The sequence below is a fragment of the Somniosus microcephalus genome, chromosome 8 (assembly GCF_052327205.1).
Source record: "Somniosus microcephalus isolate GS21.2 chromosome 8, FLI_Smic_1.0, whole genome shotgun sequence".
Classification (NCBI taxonomy): Eukaryota; Metazoa; Chordata; class Chondrichthyes; order Squaliformes; family Somniosidae; genus Somniosus; species Somniosus microcephalus.
In genome coordinates, this window is record NC_140994.1 from 265,687,482 (window position 1) to 265,705,173 (window position 17,692).

At 48.3% G+C, this 17,692-nt stretch overlaps 1 protein-coding gene across 1 annotated transcript in view; it reads right to left on the reverse strand.

Annotated features, from left to right (window-relative positions):
* The window catches only part of cdx1b (caudal type homeobox 1 b), a 121,072-nt gene extending 103,581 nt beyond the window's left edge, over window positions 1–17,491 (reverse strand). Inside the window, exon 1 of the mRNA XM_085996029.1 lies at window positions 16,964–17,491. Within this exon, the coding sequence (XP_085852155.1) occupies window positions 16,964–17,396 (433 nt within the window). The 5' untranslated portion in view covers window positions 17,397–17,491. The remainder of the gene's footprint in view (window positions 1–16,963) is intronic.
* Between the last annotated feature and the right edge of the window lie 201 nt (window positions 17,492–17,692).

Genomic DNA, 17,692 nt, shown 5'->3' on the forward strand with positions numbered 1-17,692 from the left:
CTGACTGCACCCCTGTGAAGCGCCTTGGGTTGATTTTGCTACAATAAAGGTGTTATATACAAGTTATCGTTGTTGCTACTTGAAGAACATAAACTGATAGGAACATTCAACTTTAAATCCACATAGAAACATAGAAACATAGAAGATAGGAGCAGGAGTAGGCCATTCGGCCCCTCGAGCCTGCTCCGCCATTCAATGCGATCATGGCTGATCATCCAAACTCAGTACCCTGTCCCTGCTTTCTCCCCATATCACAGAATCAGAATCACAGAATCTACAGTGCAGATAGAGGCCATTTTGGCCCATCGAGCCTGCACCGACACATATCCCACCCTATCCCTGTAACCCCATGTATTTAATCCCGTAACACTAAGGGTCAATTTATCATAGCCAAATCAACCTAACCTGCACATCTTTGGACTTGATCCCTTTAGCCTTAAGAAATATATCCAACTCCTTCTTGAATATATTTAATGAATTGGCCTCCACTGCCTTCTGTGGTAGAGAATTCCACAGGTTCACCACTCTCTGGGTGAAGAAATTCCTCCTCATCTCAGTCCTAAATGACTTACCCCTTATCCTTAGACTGTGACCCCTGGTTCTGGACTCTCCGACCATCGGGAACATCCTTCCTGCATCCAGTCTGTCCAGGCCTGTTAGAATTTTATAAGTTTCAATGAGATCCCCTCTCATTCTTCTAAACTCCAGCGAGTATAAGCCCAATCGACCCAATCTCTCCTCATACGTCATTCCTGCCATCCCAGGTATCAGCCTGGTGAATCTTCGCTGCACTCCCTCCATGGCAAGAACATCCTTCCTCAGATAAGGCGACCAAAACTGCACACAATACTCAAGGTGTGGTCTCACCAAGGCCCTGTACAACTGCAGCAAGACATCCCTGTTCTTGTACTCGAACCCTCTCGCTACGAAGGCCAACATACCATTTGCCTTCTTAACCGCCTGCTGCACCTGCATGCTTACCTTCAGCGACTGGTGCACAAGGACACCCAGGTCTCGTTGCACTTCCCCTTCTCCCAATCTATTGCCATTCAGATAATAATCTGCCTTCCTGTTTTTGCCACCAAAGTGGATAACCTCACATTTATTCACATTATACTGCATCTGCCATGCTTCTGCCCAATCACCCAACCTGTCCAAATCATACTGGAGTTTCTCGGCATCCTCCTCACAGCACACACACCCACCCAGCTTTGTGTCATCTGCAAATTTGGAGATATTACATCTAGTTCCCTTGTCTAGATCATTTATATATATTGTGAATAACTGGGGTCCTAGGGCCGATCCCTGCGGTGCCCCACTGGTCACTGACTGCCACTCGGAAAAAGAATGTGTAAAACTAGAGGCCACTTCTGTATCCAGGTACCATCTCCCATGACTAATGCAGTTTGCCATTTCGAGATGGTGAGCTTTCCCAGTGAATATTCTGCCTTTGCTCTCACTTTTGGCGCCTGAGTGAGCAGCTCGTTCTAACTGGTGCGCTCACAATATAGTTCCATTGGCCTCTCTCCCTCCCTGATCCAGCCCTTGTGTTGGGGTCTACAAATACAGTACTGAAGATTCGAATGCACTGCGTATACTTAGAATCATAGAATCATAGAATGGTTACAGCACAGAAGGAGGCCATTCGGCCCATCGAGCCCGTGCCGGCTCTCTGCAAGAGCACTTCAGCTAGTCCCACTCCCCCGCCCTTTCCCCGTAGCCCTGCACATGCTTTTCCGTCAGGTATTTATCCAACTCCTTTTTGAAAGCCGTGATTGAATCTGCCTCCACCACCCTTTCAGGCAGTGCATTCCAGATCATAACCGCGCGCTGCGTAAAAATGTTTTTTCTTACGTCGCCTTTGGTTCTTTTGCCAATCACCTTAAACCTGTGTCCTCTGGTTCTCGACCCTTCTGCCAATGGGAACAGTTTCTCTCTATCTACTCTGTCTAGACCCCTCATGATTTTGAACACCTCAATCAAACCTCCTCTCAATCTTCTCTGCACTGAGGAGAACAACCCCAGCTTCTCCAGTCTATCCACGTAACTGAAATCCCTCATTCCTGGAACCATTCTTGTAAATCATTTCTGCACCCTCTCTAAGGCCTTCACATCCTTCCTAAAGTGCGGTGCCCAGAATTGGACACAATACTCCAGTTGAGGCCAAACCAGTGTTTTATAAAGGTTCATCATAACTTCCTTGCTTTTGTACTCTATGGGCAGGATTTTCATTGGGTCGTGGAGGCGGGATTGGAGGCGTGTGGGGGGTTAAAATCTCGAAATCGGGGGGGCACAAACCCATCCCACCCCCAACCCGCCCCCATGCCAGTTTCAAAGGAGGCGGGTACCCGACCCGCACTGGGACCCGCCTCCCCGAGGCGGGAAGGGGATTAGTGCCAATTAACTGCCTGTTAACAGGTAGTGAACAGGCAGCTTTTAGCCTAATCCCTATTTTTATTCCTGAAGTGTGGGATTCCCGACGGCTCCAAACCACACCAAGTTAGCGAGGCGGGTCGTCGGGATGAAGGACTTGGAGGGGTCAAGATGTCCGGTGTTCAGGTGAGTGATGGGTGCATGAGTGCAGAGGTAAGTGTGTTTGGTGTGTGTAAAGTGTTTAAAGAAGTTTTACTTACCTTTACAGCCTTCTTTCCTTCAGGTCTCGGGAGTCCCTCATCTCACCGGCACAGAAAGCAGAATGGCCGCGATCTGTCAAAATCTGCAGCATTCAGCTTTCTGTTCTGGAGAGATCTCTAAATCAGCCTGAGAGGAAGGAATTAACTTAGTGTACAGATTGTCAGTGTTTGACAGCTTCAAACAGCTGTCAAACGCTGATATTTCGTCTGTCAAAAAGCTCTTGACAGATGAAATGTCAATCTGTGACGTCACCTGTTACCGGGTGGCCCTTAATTGGCCTGCTGAGTCCGCTGGGCGGGCTCAACAAGGTCAATCAAGTGAAAATCGCGTGGGTTGTCCACAACTCGATGGAGGCGGGACTACAACCCCAAAAGTTGTAGTCCCGCCCCCTACACGCCTCCAGAATCAAAATCCAGCCCTGTGACTCTATTTATGAAGCCCAGGATCCCGTATGCTTTTTTACCGTTTTCTCAACCTGCCCTGCCACCTTCAACGATTTAGAACCGGTCATGGTCGATGTTGCCACCTTCTCCATAGTTAGAAGATTAAAGCAGCCCCATCATGTGACTGTGGAGCTCCTGATCAGACCCTGGAGCACATCACTGAGCACTGCCCTCAGATGAAATTCGCAGGCAGCCTACAAGATATCCACGCCTTTACACCGGAAGCTTCGGCCTGGATACCTGACTTAGATATGGACATCTGATTTGCTTTGCTACTGCTATAGGAAAGAAGACGAAAAAGAATGACTGGTCTGTTACATAGAATTACATAGAATGTACAGCACAGAAACAGGCCATTCGGCCCAACTGCTCCGTGCCGGTGTTTCTGCTCCACACCAGCCTCCTCCCACCCCTCTTCATCTCACCCCATCACCATATCCTTCTATTCCTTTCTCCCTCATGTGTTTCTCGAGCTTCCCCTTAAATGCACCTATACTATTCGCCTCAACCACTCCCTGTGGTAGCGAGTTCCACATTCTCACCACTCTCTGGGTAAAGAAGCTTCTCCTGAATTCCCTATTGGATTTGTTAGTGGCTATTTGTTAGTGAACTTACTGATCATACCTCCTACATTGACATCTAATACCTCCTACATTAGATATAAATGTAGGAGGTATGTTCAGTAAGTTCGCAGATGACACGAAAATTGGTGGAGTGGTATATAGCGAGGAGGGAAGCCTCAGGCTACAGGATGATATAGATGGGTTGGTTAGATGGGCAGTGTAGTGTATGTACCTTTAAGAGAGAACTACTTTTACAGCTCCTGTATACTGTAGTACCGGCAGTGACCACACCTGTATATAAGCCTTGAGCATGCCTCTGTACCCCCAGTCTTGAGACTACCCTACTCCAGTAAACACCTGTTGATTGTTAAGTTACAGCCTCCGTGTAGTTATTGGAAAAACATCATACTCTAAGAATCACGGATCCAACAGTGGCGACGAGGTCGATTCGAATCTACCTGCAACTCTGCATTTCCCTTCAAGGATTCGCTCCGGGAGGACGGTGGAAGAAAGTCAAGGCCAGAAGCACGAGCGTCGACCACGAGCAACCGCCCAGTCGTCCGGCAGAGAGTGAACATCGCAGGGGAGGCTGTGGAGAGCCGGGCTTGGTTCCCCAGCCACGATGATCAGCAACAGACTGGCAACAGGTACAGCGCAGACCCTTCCCGGAGAGCGGCGGTTGGAGCCGACCGACGGCAGAGAAAAAGCCGAGCAGCGTCGACGGGGTAAGAGAGAGGGTGAAGCGCACAGGGCGCAGCCGGGGGTTGAAAACCGAGCGGCGTCGAGGAAAAACAAAACAGAGAGAGAGAGGGTAAAGCAGCAGCCGGGTTCGGGACCGAGCGGTGGAAACGGGAAAGGCGCACAGGAGAACGCGCAGAGCACAGCCGGGGCTCAAGGGCTGAACAGCGTCCGCGGGGAGAAGAAGGGAGAGCGCGGGAGACGCCATTGAGCCGCGGAGAAGAAGGGAGAGCGTGGGAGACGCCATTTTTAGAAGCCGCAACGGAGAAGAAGGGCGAGCACGGGAAGAAGGGAAAGCGCGGGAGACGCCATTTTGTGCCAGCGGAGAAGAAGGGAGAGCGCGGGAATATGGCACCAATGAAATGTCATATGGAGCAGGGAAGTGTTATCGCTGCGGCAGAACAACACACGACCAGAAGGATTGTTGGTTCAAGGACCAAGTGTGCAGACAGTGTGGAAAAGCAGGACACATAGCAAGAGTCTGCAGGTCAGGGAAGAAAACCAACAGCAAGAAATCTCCACAGGAGAAGTACAAAAAGGTACATAATGTGATGGACAGTAGTTCAGACGAACAGAAAAGTGATACAGACTCCGGAAGCAAGGAGCTGGGTTGTCTGAAACTACATAAGGTAACCAAAATGGAGGATCACCAGACTATCTGGGTCACGCTCAAGATAGACGGAGTCCAAGTGAAAATGGAATTGGACACAGGATCAGCCCTAACAGTCATAAACCAAAGGGACTACAAGCGGCTATTTTCACATATACCCTTGAAAGCTACAGAGATTGTCTTGAAGAAGTACACGGGGCAAAAAGTCTACCCCAAAGGAAAAATAAGGGTGAAAGTGATATACAAAGGCCAGGAAATACCTAAAATGGACCTATATGTATTGCCAAATGGAGGACCACCACTACTAGGATGTGAATGGATCCGGAAGATACAATTAGATTGGCATTCCATACTGGCACTGAAGGTTGAGGCCAAAAAGGATGACGACGTCACACCTGGACGACTGTCAAAAATGCTAACTGACGCAAAAGAAGTGTTCCAGGAGGGACTCGGAACACTAAAAGGCATAACAGCAACGATTAAAATAGAGGAAAATGCAAGCCCAAAGTTTCTTAAGGCCAGACCAGTGCCTTATGCGATCCGGCCAGCCGTCGAAGCAGAGCTGGAAGGGTTGGAACGTTCAGGAGTACTGTCCAAAGTAGACTGGAGTGAGTGGGCTACACCCATCGTTCCTGTAATGAAGAGGTCGTTGAGTAATACGCCTGGGGAACCAAAGAAGGTCCGCATCTGTGGGGATTTTAAGGTGACAGTGAACCCAGTCCTTCACACGGTACAATATCCGCTTCCACGGATTGAGGATATTTTCGCCTCGCTATCTGAAGGTAAACGCTTCACCAAAATTGATCTAGCCCAGGCATACTTGCAAATGGAGGTAGAAGAAGCCTCGATACAATACCTCACGATCAACACTCATAAAGGTCTCTACCAATACAACCGGCTGGTGTTCGGGGTAGCATCGGCTCCGGCTATTTGGCAAAGGGCGATGGATCAAGTCCTGCAAGGGATTCCAGGGACCCAGTGTTATTTGGACGACATCCTGGTCATGGGTGAAAATGACAGTGATCACCTCGCCAACCTGGAGAAGGTGCTCACTAGATTAAAGGAATATGGGCTACGAGCTAATCGCCACAAGTGCGAGTTTTTCCAGAAGCAGATCTCGTATTGTGGCCACGTTATTGATGAAGAGGGGTTACATAAGTCCCCTGAAAAGATTGAGGCAGTAGTCAAGGCTCCAGCACCAGAAAATGTGTCACAACTGAGGTCGTTCCTCGGGCTGGTGAACTACTACCATAAGTTCTTACCAAATTTGTCTACAGTATTACACCCACTGAACACCCTACTGCAAACGGGGGTACCATGGAAATGGAATGACGAATGTAAACGAGCTTTCCAGAAGTGCAAAGAATTGATCACATCAAAAGAGGTGTTGGCCCATTTCAACCCAGCACTACCAATTCGGTTGGCGTGTGATGCATCACCCTATGGTATTGGAGCGATGCTGTCGCACAAATTCCCAGACGGGTTGGAGAGGCCAGTAGCCTTTGCGTCTCGGGCACTAACCTCAGCCGAGCGCAACTACACCCAGATCGACAGGGAGGCCCTCAGCCTAGTATGGGGAGTAAAAAAATTCAACCACTATCTGCATGGGCAGAAGTTCACCTTGCTGACTGACCACCAACCACTTGTCTCCATCTTTAATCCAAAGAAGGGCGTTCCAGTGATGACTGCACAACGGTTACAAAGATGGTCCCTTTTTCTAGGGGCGAACCAATATGAAATAGAATATAGAGGCATGAAACAGCATGGAAACGCTGATGGCCTATCACGCCTGCCACTGCCTACTGTGGAGGAAGCACCAGCTGAGGACCCTATCGAGATATTTTATTCGTCAATAATTGAACGATTGCCAGTAACTAACGCGGATATAGAGAAGGAGACCCGCAATGATCCGACACTGTCTCGGGTATATGATTTGACGGTGAGGGGATGGCCAACGCGTGGCGACTCACTGTTGCCAGCATTCTCATCCAGAAGAGAACAGCTGTCAGTGTGCCAGGGGACAGTGATGTGTGGATCCCGAGTGGTAATTCCACCCAAGTTAAGGGAGAGAGTGCTAAATGAACTTCACGAAGGTCATCTGGGAGGGGTAAAAATGAAAAGCCTCGCTAGGGCTCATGTGTGGTGGCCGGGGATCGATCAACAAATCGAGGACCTAACCAAGAGCTGCTCAGGATGCCAGAAGTTCCAAAATGCACCACCACATGCCCCTCTACACCCATGGGAGTGGCCCTCCTCTCCATGGCAACGGGTGCATATTGATTTTGCTGGTCCATTCATGGACTCAATGTTCTTAATAACAGTGGATGCTCACTCGAAATGGCCTGAGGTGATAAAAATGTCCTCAACCACTACAGAGAAAACGATTGCAGTCCTACGGACCATATTTGCCAGGAACGGCTTGCCAGAGCAGATTTGCTCTGATAATGGACCACAGTTTGTGTCTGAAGAGTTTTGGAAATTTATGAGAAGGAATGCGGTAAGTCATTACACATCCACCCCGTATCATCCAGCCACAAATGGATTGGCTGAGAGGTTCGTACAAACCTTTAAAAAGGCGATAAAGGCCATGTGCGATGATGAAATTCCACTACAGCATAAGGTGGACAATTTCCTGTTAGCCTACAGAAATGCGACACATGCAGTTACCAACCAGACCCCAGCCATGATGTTCTTTAACCGAAGGTTGAGATCTCGTCTGGATTTGCTCAGACCAAATGTGCGAAGAAATGTTGAGGACAAACAATTCCAGCACATCAATGAGAAGCCGACAAGGAGCTTCAATGTAGGACAACCAGTCTTGGCCCATGACTACCGAACAGAGAAATGGCAACCCGGAACGATATGCACATGGCAGGGGCCATTAATGTACACAGTGGATGTCGGGGAGAACATTGTGAGACGCCACGTCGATCAGATCTTAGCGTCACAGGAACGAGTCAACCCCATGTCTCGTGTACCTGGGGATGAACCCGACATACCGGTAGCATCTACCTCAGAAAGAGTAGCAGTGGAAACTGATGAACTAACCGACGAAAGGGGGCCAGAATTGCCTCCGCACCAAGAACAAGAACCTCAGGAAAGGCGCTATCCAGAAAGGATCAGGAAGCCGCCCCAAAGACTGAATCTATAAATGGACTATTTCTGTTTAATGTGCATGTTAAAGTGTTAATTGTTATTTGAATATTATGGGTACTGCTAATCTAAAAGGGGAGGAATTGTAGTGTATGTACCTTTAAGAGAGAACTACTTTTACAGCTCCAGTATACTGTAGTACCGGCAGTGACCACACCTGTATATAAGCCTTGAGCATGCCTCTGTACTGCCAGTCTTGAGACTACCCTACTCCAGTAAACACCTGTTTATTGTTAAGTTACAGCCTCCGTGTAGTTATTGGAAAAACATCATACTCTAAGAATCACGGATCCAACAGGCAGAACAGTGGCAAATGGAATTTAACCCTGAAAAGTGTGAGGTGATGCATTTTGGGAGGACTAGCAAGGCAAGGGAATACACAATGAATGGTAGGACCTTAGGAAGGACAGAGGATCAGAGGGACCTTGGTGTGCATGTACATAGATCCCTGAAGGCAGCAAGACAGGTAGATAAGGTGGTTAAAAAGGCATATGGGATACTTGCCTTCATTAGCCGAGGCATAGAATATAAGAGCAGGGAGGTTATGATGGAGCTGTACAAAACGCTAGTTAGGCCACAGCTGGAATACTGTGTGCAGTTCTGGTCGCCACACTATAGGAGGGATGTGATTTCATTGGAGAGGGTGCAGAGGAGATTCACCAGGATGTTACCTGGGCTGGAGCGCTTCAGCTATGAAGAGAGACTGGACAGGATGGGTTTGTTTTCCTTGGAGCAGAGAAGGCTGAGGGGGGGCCTGATTGAGGTGTACAAAATTATGAGGGGCATAGATAGGGTAGATAGAAAGGAACTTTTCCCCTTAGTAGAGGGGTCAATAACCAGGGGACATAGTTTCAAGGTAAGGGGCAGGAGGTTTAGAGGGGATTTGAGGAAAAACTTTTTCACCCAGAGGGTGGTTGGAATCTGGAACTCACTGCCTGAAAGGGTGGTAGAGGCAGGAACCCTCAACATTCAAGATGCATTTAGATGAGCACTTGAAACGCCATAGCACACAAGGCTACGGACCAAGTGCTGGAAAATGGGATCAGAATAGACAGGGCTTGATGGCCGGCGCGGACATGATGGGTCGAAGGGCCTCTTTCTGTGCTGTATAACTCTATGACTCTATGACTATATTATATTTATGGCCCCTAGTTCTGGTCTCCACCCACAAGAGGCTGTGTTGCTGACCAAATTCAGCTCCAATTAAACGTTCACTGAGATCGGTTTCTATATACCTGAGCATTGAGTGGTACGGTATCGAGATTGTCCAGCCTGTGTTAGCTGTCACGTAGGGAAGGTAAAGTTCAGTAAGGTAAGGAGTTAGTGGCACCATCCACCCACCACCTTAAACAACCACTCCCTCCACCATCGACTCCCCGTGGCTGCACTGCAGCAACTCGCCAAGGCTTCTACAGCAGCACCCTCCAAACCCGCGACCTCCACCACCTAGAAGGACAAGTGCAGTAGGCATTTGGGAAAATCACCACCTCCCAAGTTCCCCTCCAAGTCACACACCATCCTGACTCGGAAATATATTGCCGTTCCTTCATCGTCGCTGGGTCAAAATCCTGGAACTCCCTCCCTAACAGCACTGTGGGAGCACCTTCACCACACGGACTGCAGCGGTTCAAGAAGGCGGCTCACCACCACCTTCTCAAGGGGCAACAGCGACAACAAATTGTATTTATATAGCGCCGTTAACGTAGTAAAACATCCCAAGGCTCTTCACAGGAGCGAATATAAAACAAAATTTGACACCGAGCCACATAAGGAGAAATTAGGTCAAATGATCAAAAGCTTGGTCAAAGAGGTAGGTTTTAAGAAGCATCTTAAAGGAGGAGAGAGGGGCGGAGAGGTTTAGGGAGGGAATTTCAGAGCTTAGGGCCTTGGCATCTGAAGGCACGGCCACCAATGTTTGAGCGATTAAAATCAGGGATGCTCAAGGGGCCAGAGTTAAAGGGGGGGGTCGTGGGGCTGGAGAAGATTAGAGATAGGGAGGGGCATGGGCATGGAGGAATTTGAAAACAAGGATGAGAATTTTGAAATCGAGGCGTTGCTCAACCGGGAGCCAGTGTAGGTCAGCGAGCACAGGGGGTGATGGGTGAACGGGACTTGGTGCGAGTTAGGACATGGGCAGCCGAGTTTTGGATGACCTCAAGTTTACGTCGGGTGGAATGTGGGAGGCCGGCCAGGAGTGTGTTGGAATAGTCGAGTCTAGAGATAACAAAGGCATGGATGAGGGTTTCAGCAGCGGATGAGCTGAGGCAAGGGCGGAGACGGGCGATGTTACGGAGGTGGAAATAGGCGGTCTTACGAGGGATGGGCAATTCATGGGAGGTGGGCGTTGCCAGGGACTCCCACCTCCCATGAATGAATAAATTAAACAAAAAGCACCAAGCTTGGGTTTTGGCAACCTGCAGATTGCAGGAGGAAGGGATGGTGAGTAACTGAGTCTCGATGTCCTGGGAACAATTGAGTTAGAGAGGGAGATGTTATGTATTGTGTGTTCTCCTCCCACCTGTGGTGGCACTGTCACAGGAGATAAATGGTTGGGTGTTCTCTGTTAAGTTTAGCTCTCTTTGTTCGGAACTTTCCTGAACTTCCTTTCCTTCCAATAAAGCACTTCATGTTTGAATCTCTGAGTTCTGAGTCCTAAATTGTGTCTAGGTAGAAAGGTACCGACACAACAGGAGAGAGTGCCATTAATCTTCTCCTTGTCCAATGGCAGTAATTAATACGTTGCCTGAGATTCCTGGCTCGCGCTTTAACAAGTGAGTGCTACAACTTTTAAAAATTAATGGGTTAACATTTAAGGCAATGAAAATTCAGACAAAACCATTTGTGTGTTGCTGATATCACACAGAGGGAACACATCTCTTTAAATTCAGCCACGGCAAATGGCAGGCAATGGATCTACAATCAACACATCTTACTTCACAAAGTCAGTTAATTCAATAACTTTTTTTCAGTATTAAGTTCCCGCTCGATTGTTTCATACAGATTATTGAACAATTCAAATTGTTTTAGTGCATTGAGATTTCAGGAACAGATTGCATCGCAGGAATAATGATTCTCCCGAATGTACTTTGTCGGTTAAAAAAGAAAATTAAATGACAATGTTTTCAGAGAGGGACTTGGTTCAACCTCACGCACTGTATTCGGTTTTGGTGTTTATCGTGTAGCCTCCACTCAAGAGTGCAAGGGACTGTATTCGCAGGCAAGCTCAAACAGATCTATTCAAATGCAACCAGATCGCAGGTTCTACATTTACAATTATCGCTGCAATATCTGTAGCACACCGTGAGAAAACTTAAACTACGACAGAACATCTGACAGATTCACACCAACTACTCCCCATCACTCCCCAATCTACCCACGAGATTCTTTGCATCCCTAACAGTTCCCTATCAACTCCGATGGACGGGTCACATCGTCCGCATGCCCGATACGAGACTCCCAAAACAAGCGCTCTACTCGGAGCTCCGGCACGGCAAGAGAGCCCCAGGTGGGCAGAGGAAACGCTTCAAGGACACTCTCAAAGCCTCCTTGAAAAAGTGTAACATCCCCACCGACACCTGGGAATCCCTGGCCCAAGACCGCACAAAGTGGAGGAGAAGCATCCGGGAAGGCGCCGAACACCTCGAGTCTCTTCGCCGGGAGCAAGCGGAAGCCAAGCGCAGGCAACGCAAGGAGCGCACATCAACCCAAGCACCCCACCCACCCGCCCCTTCAACCACCGTCTGCCCCACCTGTGACAGAGTCTGTAGGTCCCGCATTGGACTCATCAGTCACCTGAGAACTCATTTTTAATGTGGAAGCAAGTCATCCTCGGTTCCAAGGGACTGCCTAAGAAGAAGAACAGTTGTAAAGCCTCCAGACTCCACTAATCGAACACTCTTCTGGCCAGCCTCCCACCTTACACCCTCCATAAACTTGAGCTTAACCGAAACTCTGCTGCCCCGTGTCCTAACTTGCACCGAGTCCCATTCACCGATCACCCCTTGTGCTCATTGACCGACATTGGCTCTCAGTCCAGCAACGCCTCGATTTTATAATTCTCATCCTCGTGTTCATGGCCTCACCCCCGCCCTATCTCTGTAACATCCTCCAGCCCCACAACCCACAAATTAATAAGGAGAGGAAAATTAGAGTACGAGAGAAAGCTAGCTAGAAATATAAAAACAGATAGTAAGAGTTTCTATAGATATTTTAAAAAGAAAAGAGTTAACAAAGTGAGCGTTGATCCTATAAAAAGTGAGTCTGGGGAATTAATAATGGAAAATAAGGAGGTGGCAGTTGAATTGAACAGGTATTTTTCATCGGTCTTCACTATAGAGGATACAAGTAACATCCCAGAAATAGCTGTAAATCAAGAAATGGAAGGGAGGGAGGAACTCAAGAAAATTATAATCACCAGGGAAGTGGTGCTGAGCAAATTGTTGGAGCTGCGGGCTGACAAGTCCCCGGGTCCTGATGGACTTCATCCTAGGGTCTTAAAAGAAGTGGCTCGTGAGATAGTTGATGTGTTGGTTTTAATTTTCCAAAATTCCCTAGATTCGGGGAAGGTTCCATTAGATTGGAAAATAGCGAATGTAACTCCTTTATTCAAAAAGGGAGGGAGACAGAAAGCAGGAAACTACAGGCCAGTTAGCTTAACATCTGTCATAGGGAAGATGTTAGAAGCTATTATTAAAGATGTTATAGCAGGGCACTTAGAAAAGTTCAAAGTAATCAGGCAGAGTCAACATGGTTTTGTGAAAGGGAAATCATGTTCAACCAATTTATTGGAGTTCTTTGAGGAAGTAACATGTGCTGTGGATAAAGGGGAGCCGGTGGATGTACTGTACTTAGATTTCCAGAAGGTATTTGATAAGGTGCCACATAAGGTTATTGTGGAAAATAAAAGCTCATGGTGTAGGAGGTAACATATTGGCATGGATAGAAGATTGGCTAGCTAACACGAAACAGAGAGTAGGCATAAATGGGTCATTTTCTGATTGGCAAGATGTAACGAGTGGTGTGCCACAGGGATCAGTGCTGGGGCCTCAACTTTTTAAAATTTATATAAATGACTTGGATGAAGGGACCGAAGGTATAGTTGCCAAATTTGCTGAAGACACAAAAATAGGTCGGAGAAAATCGGAGAAGCTCAAGAGGCCAGAATTGGAGGAGTGCAGAGATCTCAGGGGGTTGTGGGGATAGAGATAGGGAGGGGCGAGGGCCACGGAGGGATTTGAAGACAAGGATGAGAATTTTAAAACCCATCAATAAGATCCACAATTTCTTCTTTGCTAAAATTTTTGATTCGATTTTTGATTTAAATTTTGCAACACGTCATTAAAATTGATTTCACAGGACATAGCAATGTACAGCACCGAGGGAGGCCATTCGGCCCATCAAGCCCGGGTTGGTGCTAGGTCTTCACATGAAGCTATCTGCTATAGTCCCAATTCCCTGCAGAATCACAGCCACAGGTTGAGCAATATGAGGACAATGGTACAAAAAGTCTCCTGTGGGGGAGACCAGAACTCGGGGCCATCAATATCAGACAGTCACTAATAAATCAAATAGGGAATTCAGGAGAAACTTCTTTACCCAGAGAGTGCTGAGAATGTGGAACTCGCTACCACAGGGAGTGGTTGAGTCGAATAGTGTAGATGCATTTAAGGGGAGGCTAGATAAACACATGAGGGAGAAAGGAATAGAAGGATATGCTGATGGGGTGAGATGAAGAGGGGTGGGAGGAGGCTGGTGTGGAGCATAAACACCGGCACGGACCTGTTGGGACCGAATGGCCTGTTTCTCTGCTGACCATTCTCTGTACTTCTTCCCCCAGTTACCAATCACACACTGGATTCCTGGTTGCAGTGCTGGTTCATTTAAAACAAATTGTAATACAGGAAACTTTGTGCTATCCGGAGGTGAGCTATCCGGCAATCTGGAGCCACCGGCAAAAATCAGCAGCCGTTTTTTATTCTTTTTGTTTGTTTTTTTTGCTTTGTTTGAACAGTCAAGCTGTGCAAGGTCTGTAGCTATAGCAACAGCTTCAGCTACAGAGCTTTAGGGCCACACCCGAGTGTTTAGAAGCTGTTGCTAAGCAACAGTGTTAGTTGTCAAATACGGAGATAAGAATCTCCGTATCTCTCAACATTAACTCTGGAGAGTACGGCAGTTTTGAGGCAACGGCAGCAGCTCCGTGGGTGCCGGATAGCACAAAGTTTCCTGTAAATTGATAAATCAGCGAGCCTGAATTTGCTCAGACTCTCCAGAACTTTCTCTTGTACTTTCCGGCCAAGTTAGAAGTCCGAGCAAATTCACAGTGGCCCAGAAATTCGGGTCCCCACGGGTGAGTACGCACAGGGTACTCACCCATAAGCCCAATGGAAGTGCCAGTTTCCTGCATGCACTGCGCATGCGCGGGAAACCGACACTTCCGTTCCCCTGAAAAAAGGGGTTCAGAGCTCGAACGCGTGCGCGGGAGAGGCTGCGCGTGCGCATCGAACTTCCGTTTTTTTTGCAGGTTTTCCCGGGAGGGTAAGTCTCCAGAAGTTACACTTTTAAAAAGCAGTCACAAGGCCTGCTTTTTACAAGGTAAGTGGTGAATTAATTAAAATTAAAACATTTTTTCCACAGGTCTATTATTTTTAAATATTTAAAGAAAGGTAAGTTTATTTTTAGCCCCGTTAGAAAATAAAATTATTTTTTTCAAAAATTTAAATTATTGTTTAAAATAGTTATTTCATGTAATTTATAGTTTATTTTAAAAATGTGATTTTTTAAAACTTATTTGAAGATTTAGTGATGTTTTGGGGCTTATAGTATTTATAGATTTGACAGCTCTTCCTGTCAATTTTATGAATGAAGCATTCCCTGCTCCGATTGGCTCTCCATGACCCACGTGATCCCAGGGGACGCTTTGAACTAACTGCGCCCCTGGGATACGCAAGCACTGCGCGCCGGCAGTTGGAGGAGGCCCTGGATCGGAATCCCACGCGGGCCCACAGCTCAACGGCCGGCGCGCTAGGTAAGTGCAGGTCGGGGGCTTGCACCTGCGGGAAGCCTCCGACCCGAATTTCTGGGCCAATGTTTTTTTTGTTTGATTCCTGTTCCGCCTGAAACTCACTGGGGGGGGGTGGGGGGTAGATATTGATTGTTTTTGCGACGCTGTAAGTTGGACGATAGCGAGTCGGCAGCTCCTTTCAGATCGCTCTCCATTTTTATTTCCGTTGAAGCCAAATGGGGAGGGACGTAGAGCGGGCTGCCGACTCATTATCGCCGACTCGCGCACCATCGCGGCAAGTCAAAATCTACCCCCACTGCCTCATTAACCCATCTTGTACCTTAAGGAACTTACACAAGGGCTAATAAAATATAATAAAAAAGAAAAGACTTGCATTTCTACAGCGCCTTTCACAATCACTGGACGTCTCAAAGCGCTTTACAGCCAATGAAGTACTTTTTGAAGTGTAGTCACTGTTGTAATGTAGGAAACACGGCAGACAATTTGTGCACAGCAAGCTCCCACAAACAGCAATGTTACCCTTCTTCGAAATAGTGCCGTGGGATCTTTCACATCCACCTGAGAGAGCAGACGAGGCCTCGGTTTAACGTCTCATCTGAAAGACGGATCTGTCCCTGTCTTGCGTTTAACTGTAATGAGAAGGCACGCTGCAGCTAATACCTGGACCGATCCGATTGCCTACGCGACAATTAAAACTGTAAAGAACTGTTTTATGGTTTTATTTCCTTTTGGGGATTTTTAATGTTTTTGTTCTGTCTTGAGAGGGTTCGCAGTGAAAGATTCTAAAAAAGCTGCAGAGACGGTGAGGTCAGTCGCTGATTAGGTGACACCATATTTGAGCTTCAGATGTCTGTCGATTGTTGGAAACAGAGGGGGAGACTGAGGGAGGTGAAGAGTTGTGCAGCTTTGGGGCTCTGGGGCTAGACTGAGCTTGGCTAGGAGAGTGCGTGGTGATTCTCGATTTCCACACAGCAAGAGAGATTGTGTAGGATGAGGTATTTGGAGCTTCGAGGAAGGAATAGAGAGAAAGCCTCGTGGTCTATATCTGATGCAGTCCGAATTCTCACCACCCCACTACCCTCCTCCTTCCCGACCTTCAGCAACCCCCCACCGCCACCCCCAGCCATTAGAGTTTCAGATCCCCATTTTCAAAACCTTCCATGGCCTCGTCCGCACCGCGCCCAACCTCCTCCAGCTCGCACTCGCTGCTCGCCCGACTGAACCAGAAAGACTCCCTCCACCTCCCTTCACTCAAGGGACGAGATTGGTGCCATCAAACCCCCTTCCACTCCTCCCCCTCTCCCCCCTCTTCCCCTCCTCCCCCTCTCCCCCCTCTTCCCCTCCTCCCCCCCGACCCCCCGACCCCTCTCCGCCCCCCCACCCACCGGCCCTCTGTAATTCTTGTGCGTTTGATCTGGTGAGCTCCAGCCCTCCGCCCCCACCTTCTAAAACCCTCCTGAAACTCCCTCTTGGACAGTGCCCTCGGTCTCGGCCCTACTTCGGCACCCAGAGAAGGTGACTTTTGGCCAATGTAACCGTACAACACGACAACACAACACCAACAACTCCCACTTATACAACACCTTCAACGTATACAGAACTTCACAGGAGCGTAAATCAGACCAAATCTGCAGCTCAGACATATTTCGCCATAAACATCTGGGTTAATGCTTTCTCGGACACCCTTAGCGTTCCCGGGTGCCGGATTTTACTTGAGGCAAAAAAGGATCGACACACAGAACAGTAAAGAATAAAACCAAACAGGAACGACTCCATTCCCGCTCCAGAATTCCCATCTTACCTTGAGGGTTCGGCTGAAGATTGCGTCTCATCCAGTCGTAGGGATTCCTCCTGGGGGAGCTCGGAGAGAGCTGAGGGACCATGCTGCTCATGGAAGGCAGTAGGCCCGCTCCCCCCTGGGGCTGCACGGGAGCAAAGTCGGAGGGGCCGAAGGCCAGCTGGCCCGGCGAGGAGGTGACGGCAGGCGCGCCGGTTCCGTAGCCGTGCCATTCCTCCCGAGACGGGGCGTAGGGAGAGCCCCAGGTGCCGGCGGGCTGGCCGTGGTGCGGGTCGGTGCTGATCCCGGGAACGTGGTGATGATAGCCGGCGAAGTCGGAATACTGAGGTGGAGGAGGAGGGGGAGCAAAATTCTGGGGGTTCAGGTTCAAGCCGGGATGCCGTACAGAATTGGGATACATGCTGCCTTCCTTATCCAAGAGATAGCTGACGTACATGTTGGCTAACTGCAGCCTGGAACATACCGACTCGACTCAACTCTCCGCTTGCCTGCAAAGGGCGGCTTGGGTTTTCGCACACAGTTCCTAGCACTCCTCCCTGATACACACACACACACAAACACGGTTTCTCATTAACCACCTCTTACTTAAAACACACCCTGACGTCACATCTCTCTCTCTCTCTCTTTAACAGCTTCTCAAATTTGCATTGAAAGAATTTTTTTTCGCTCCCAGAGATTACAGACTGAGAACTTCAAACAGAGCCACAAAGGTTAAGGAGGGGAGAAATTCTC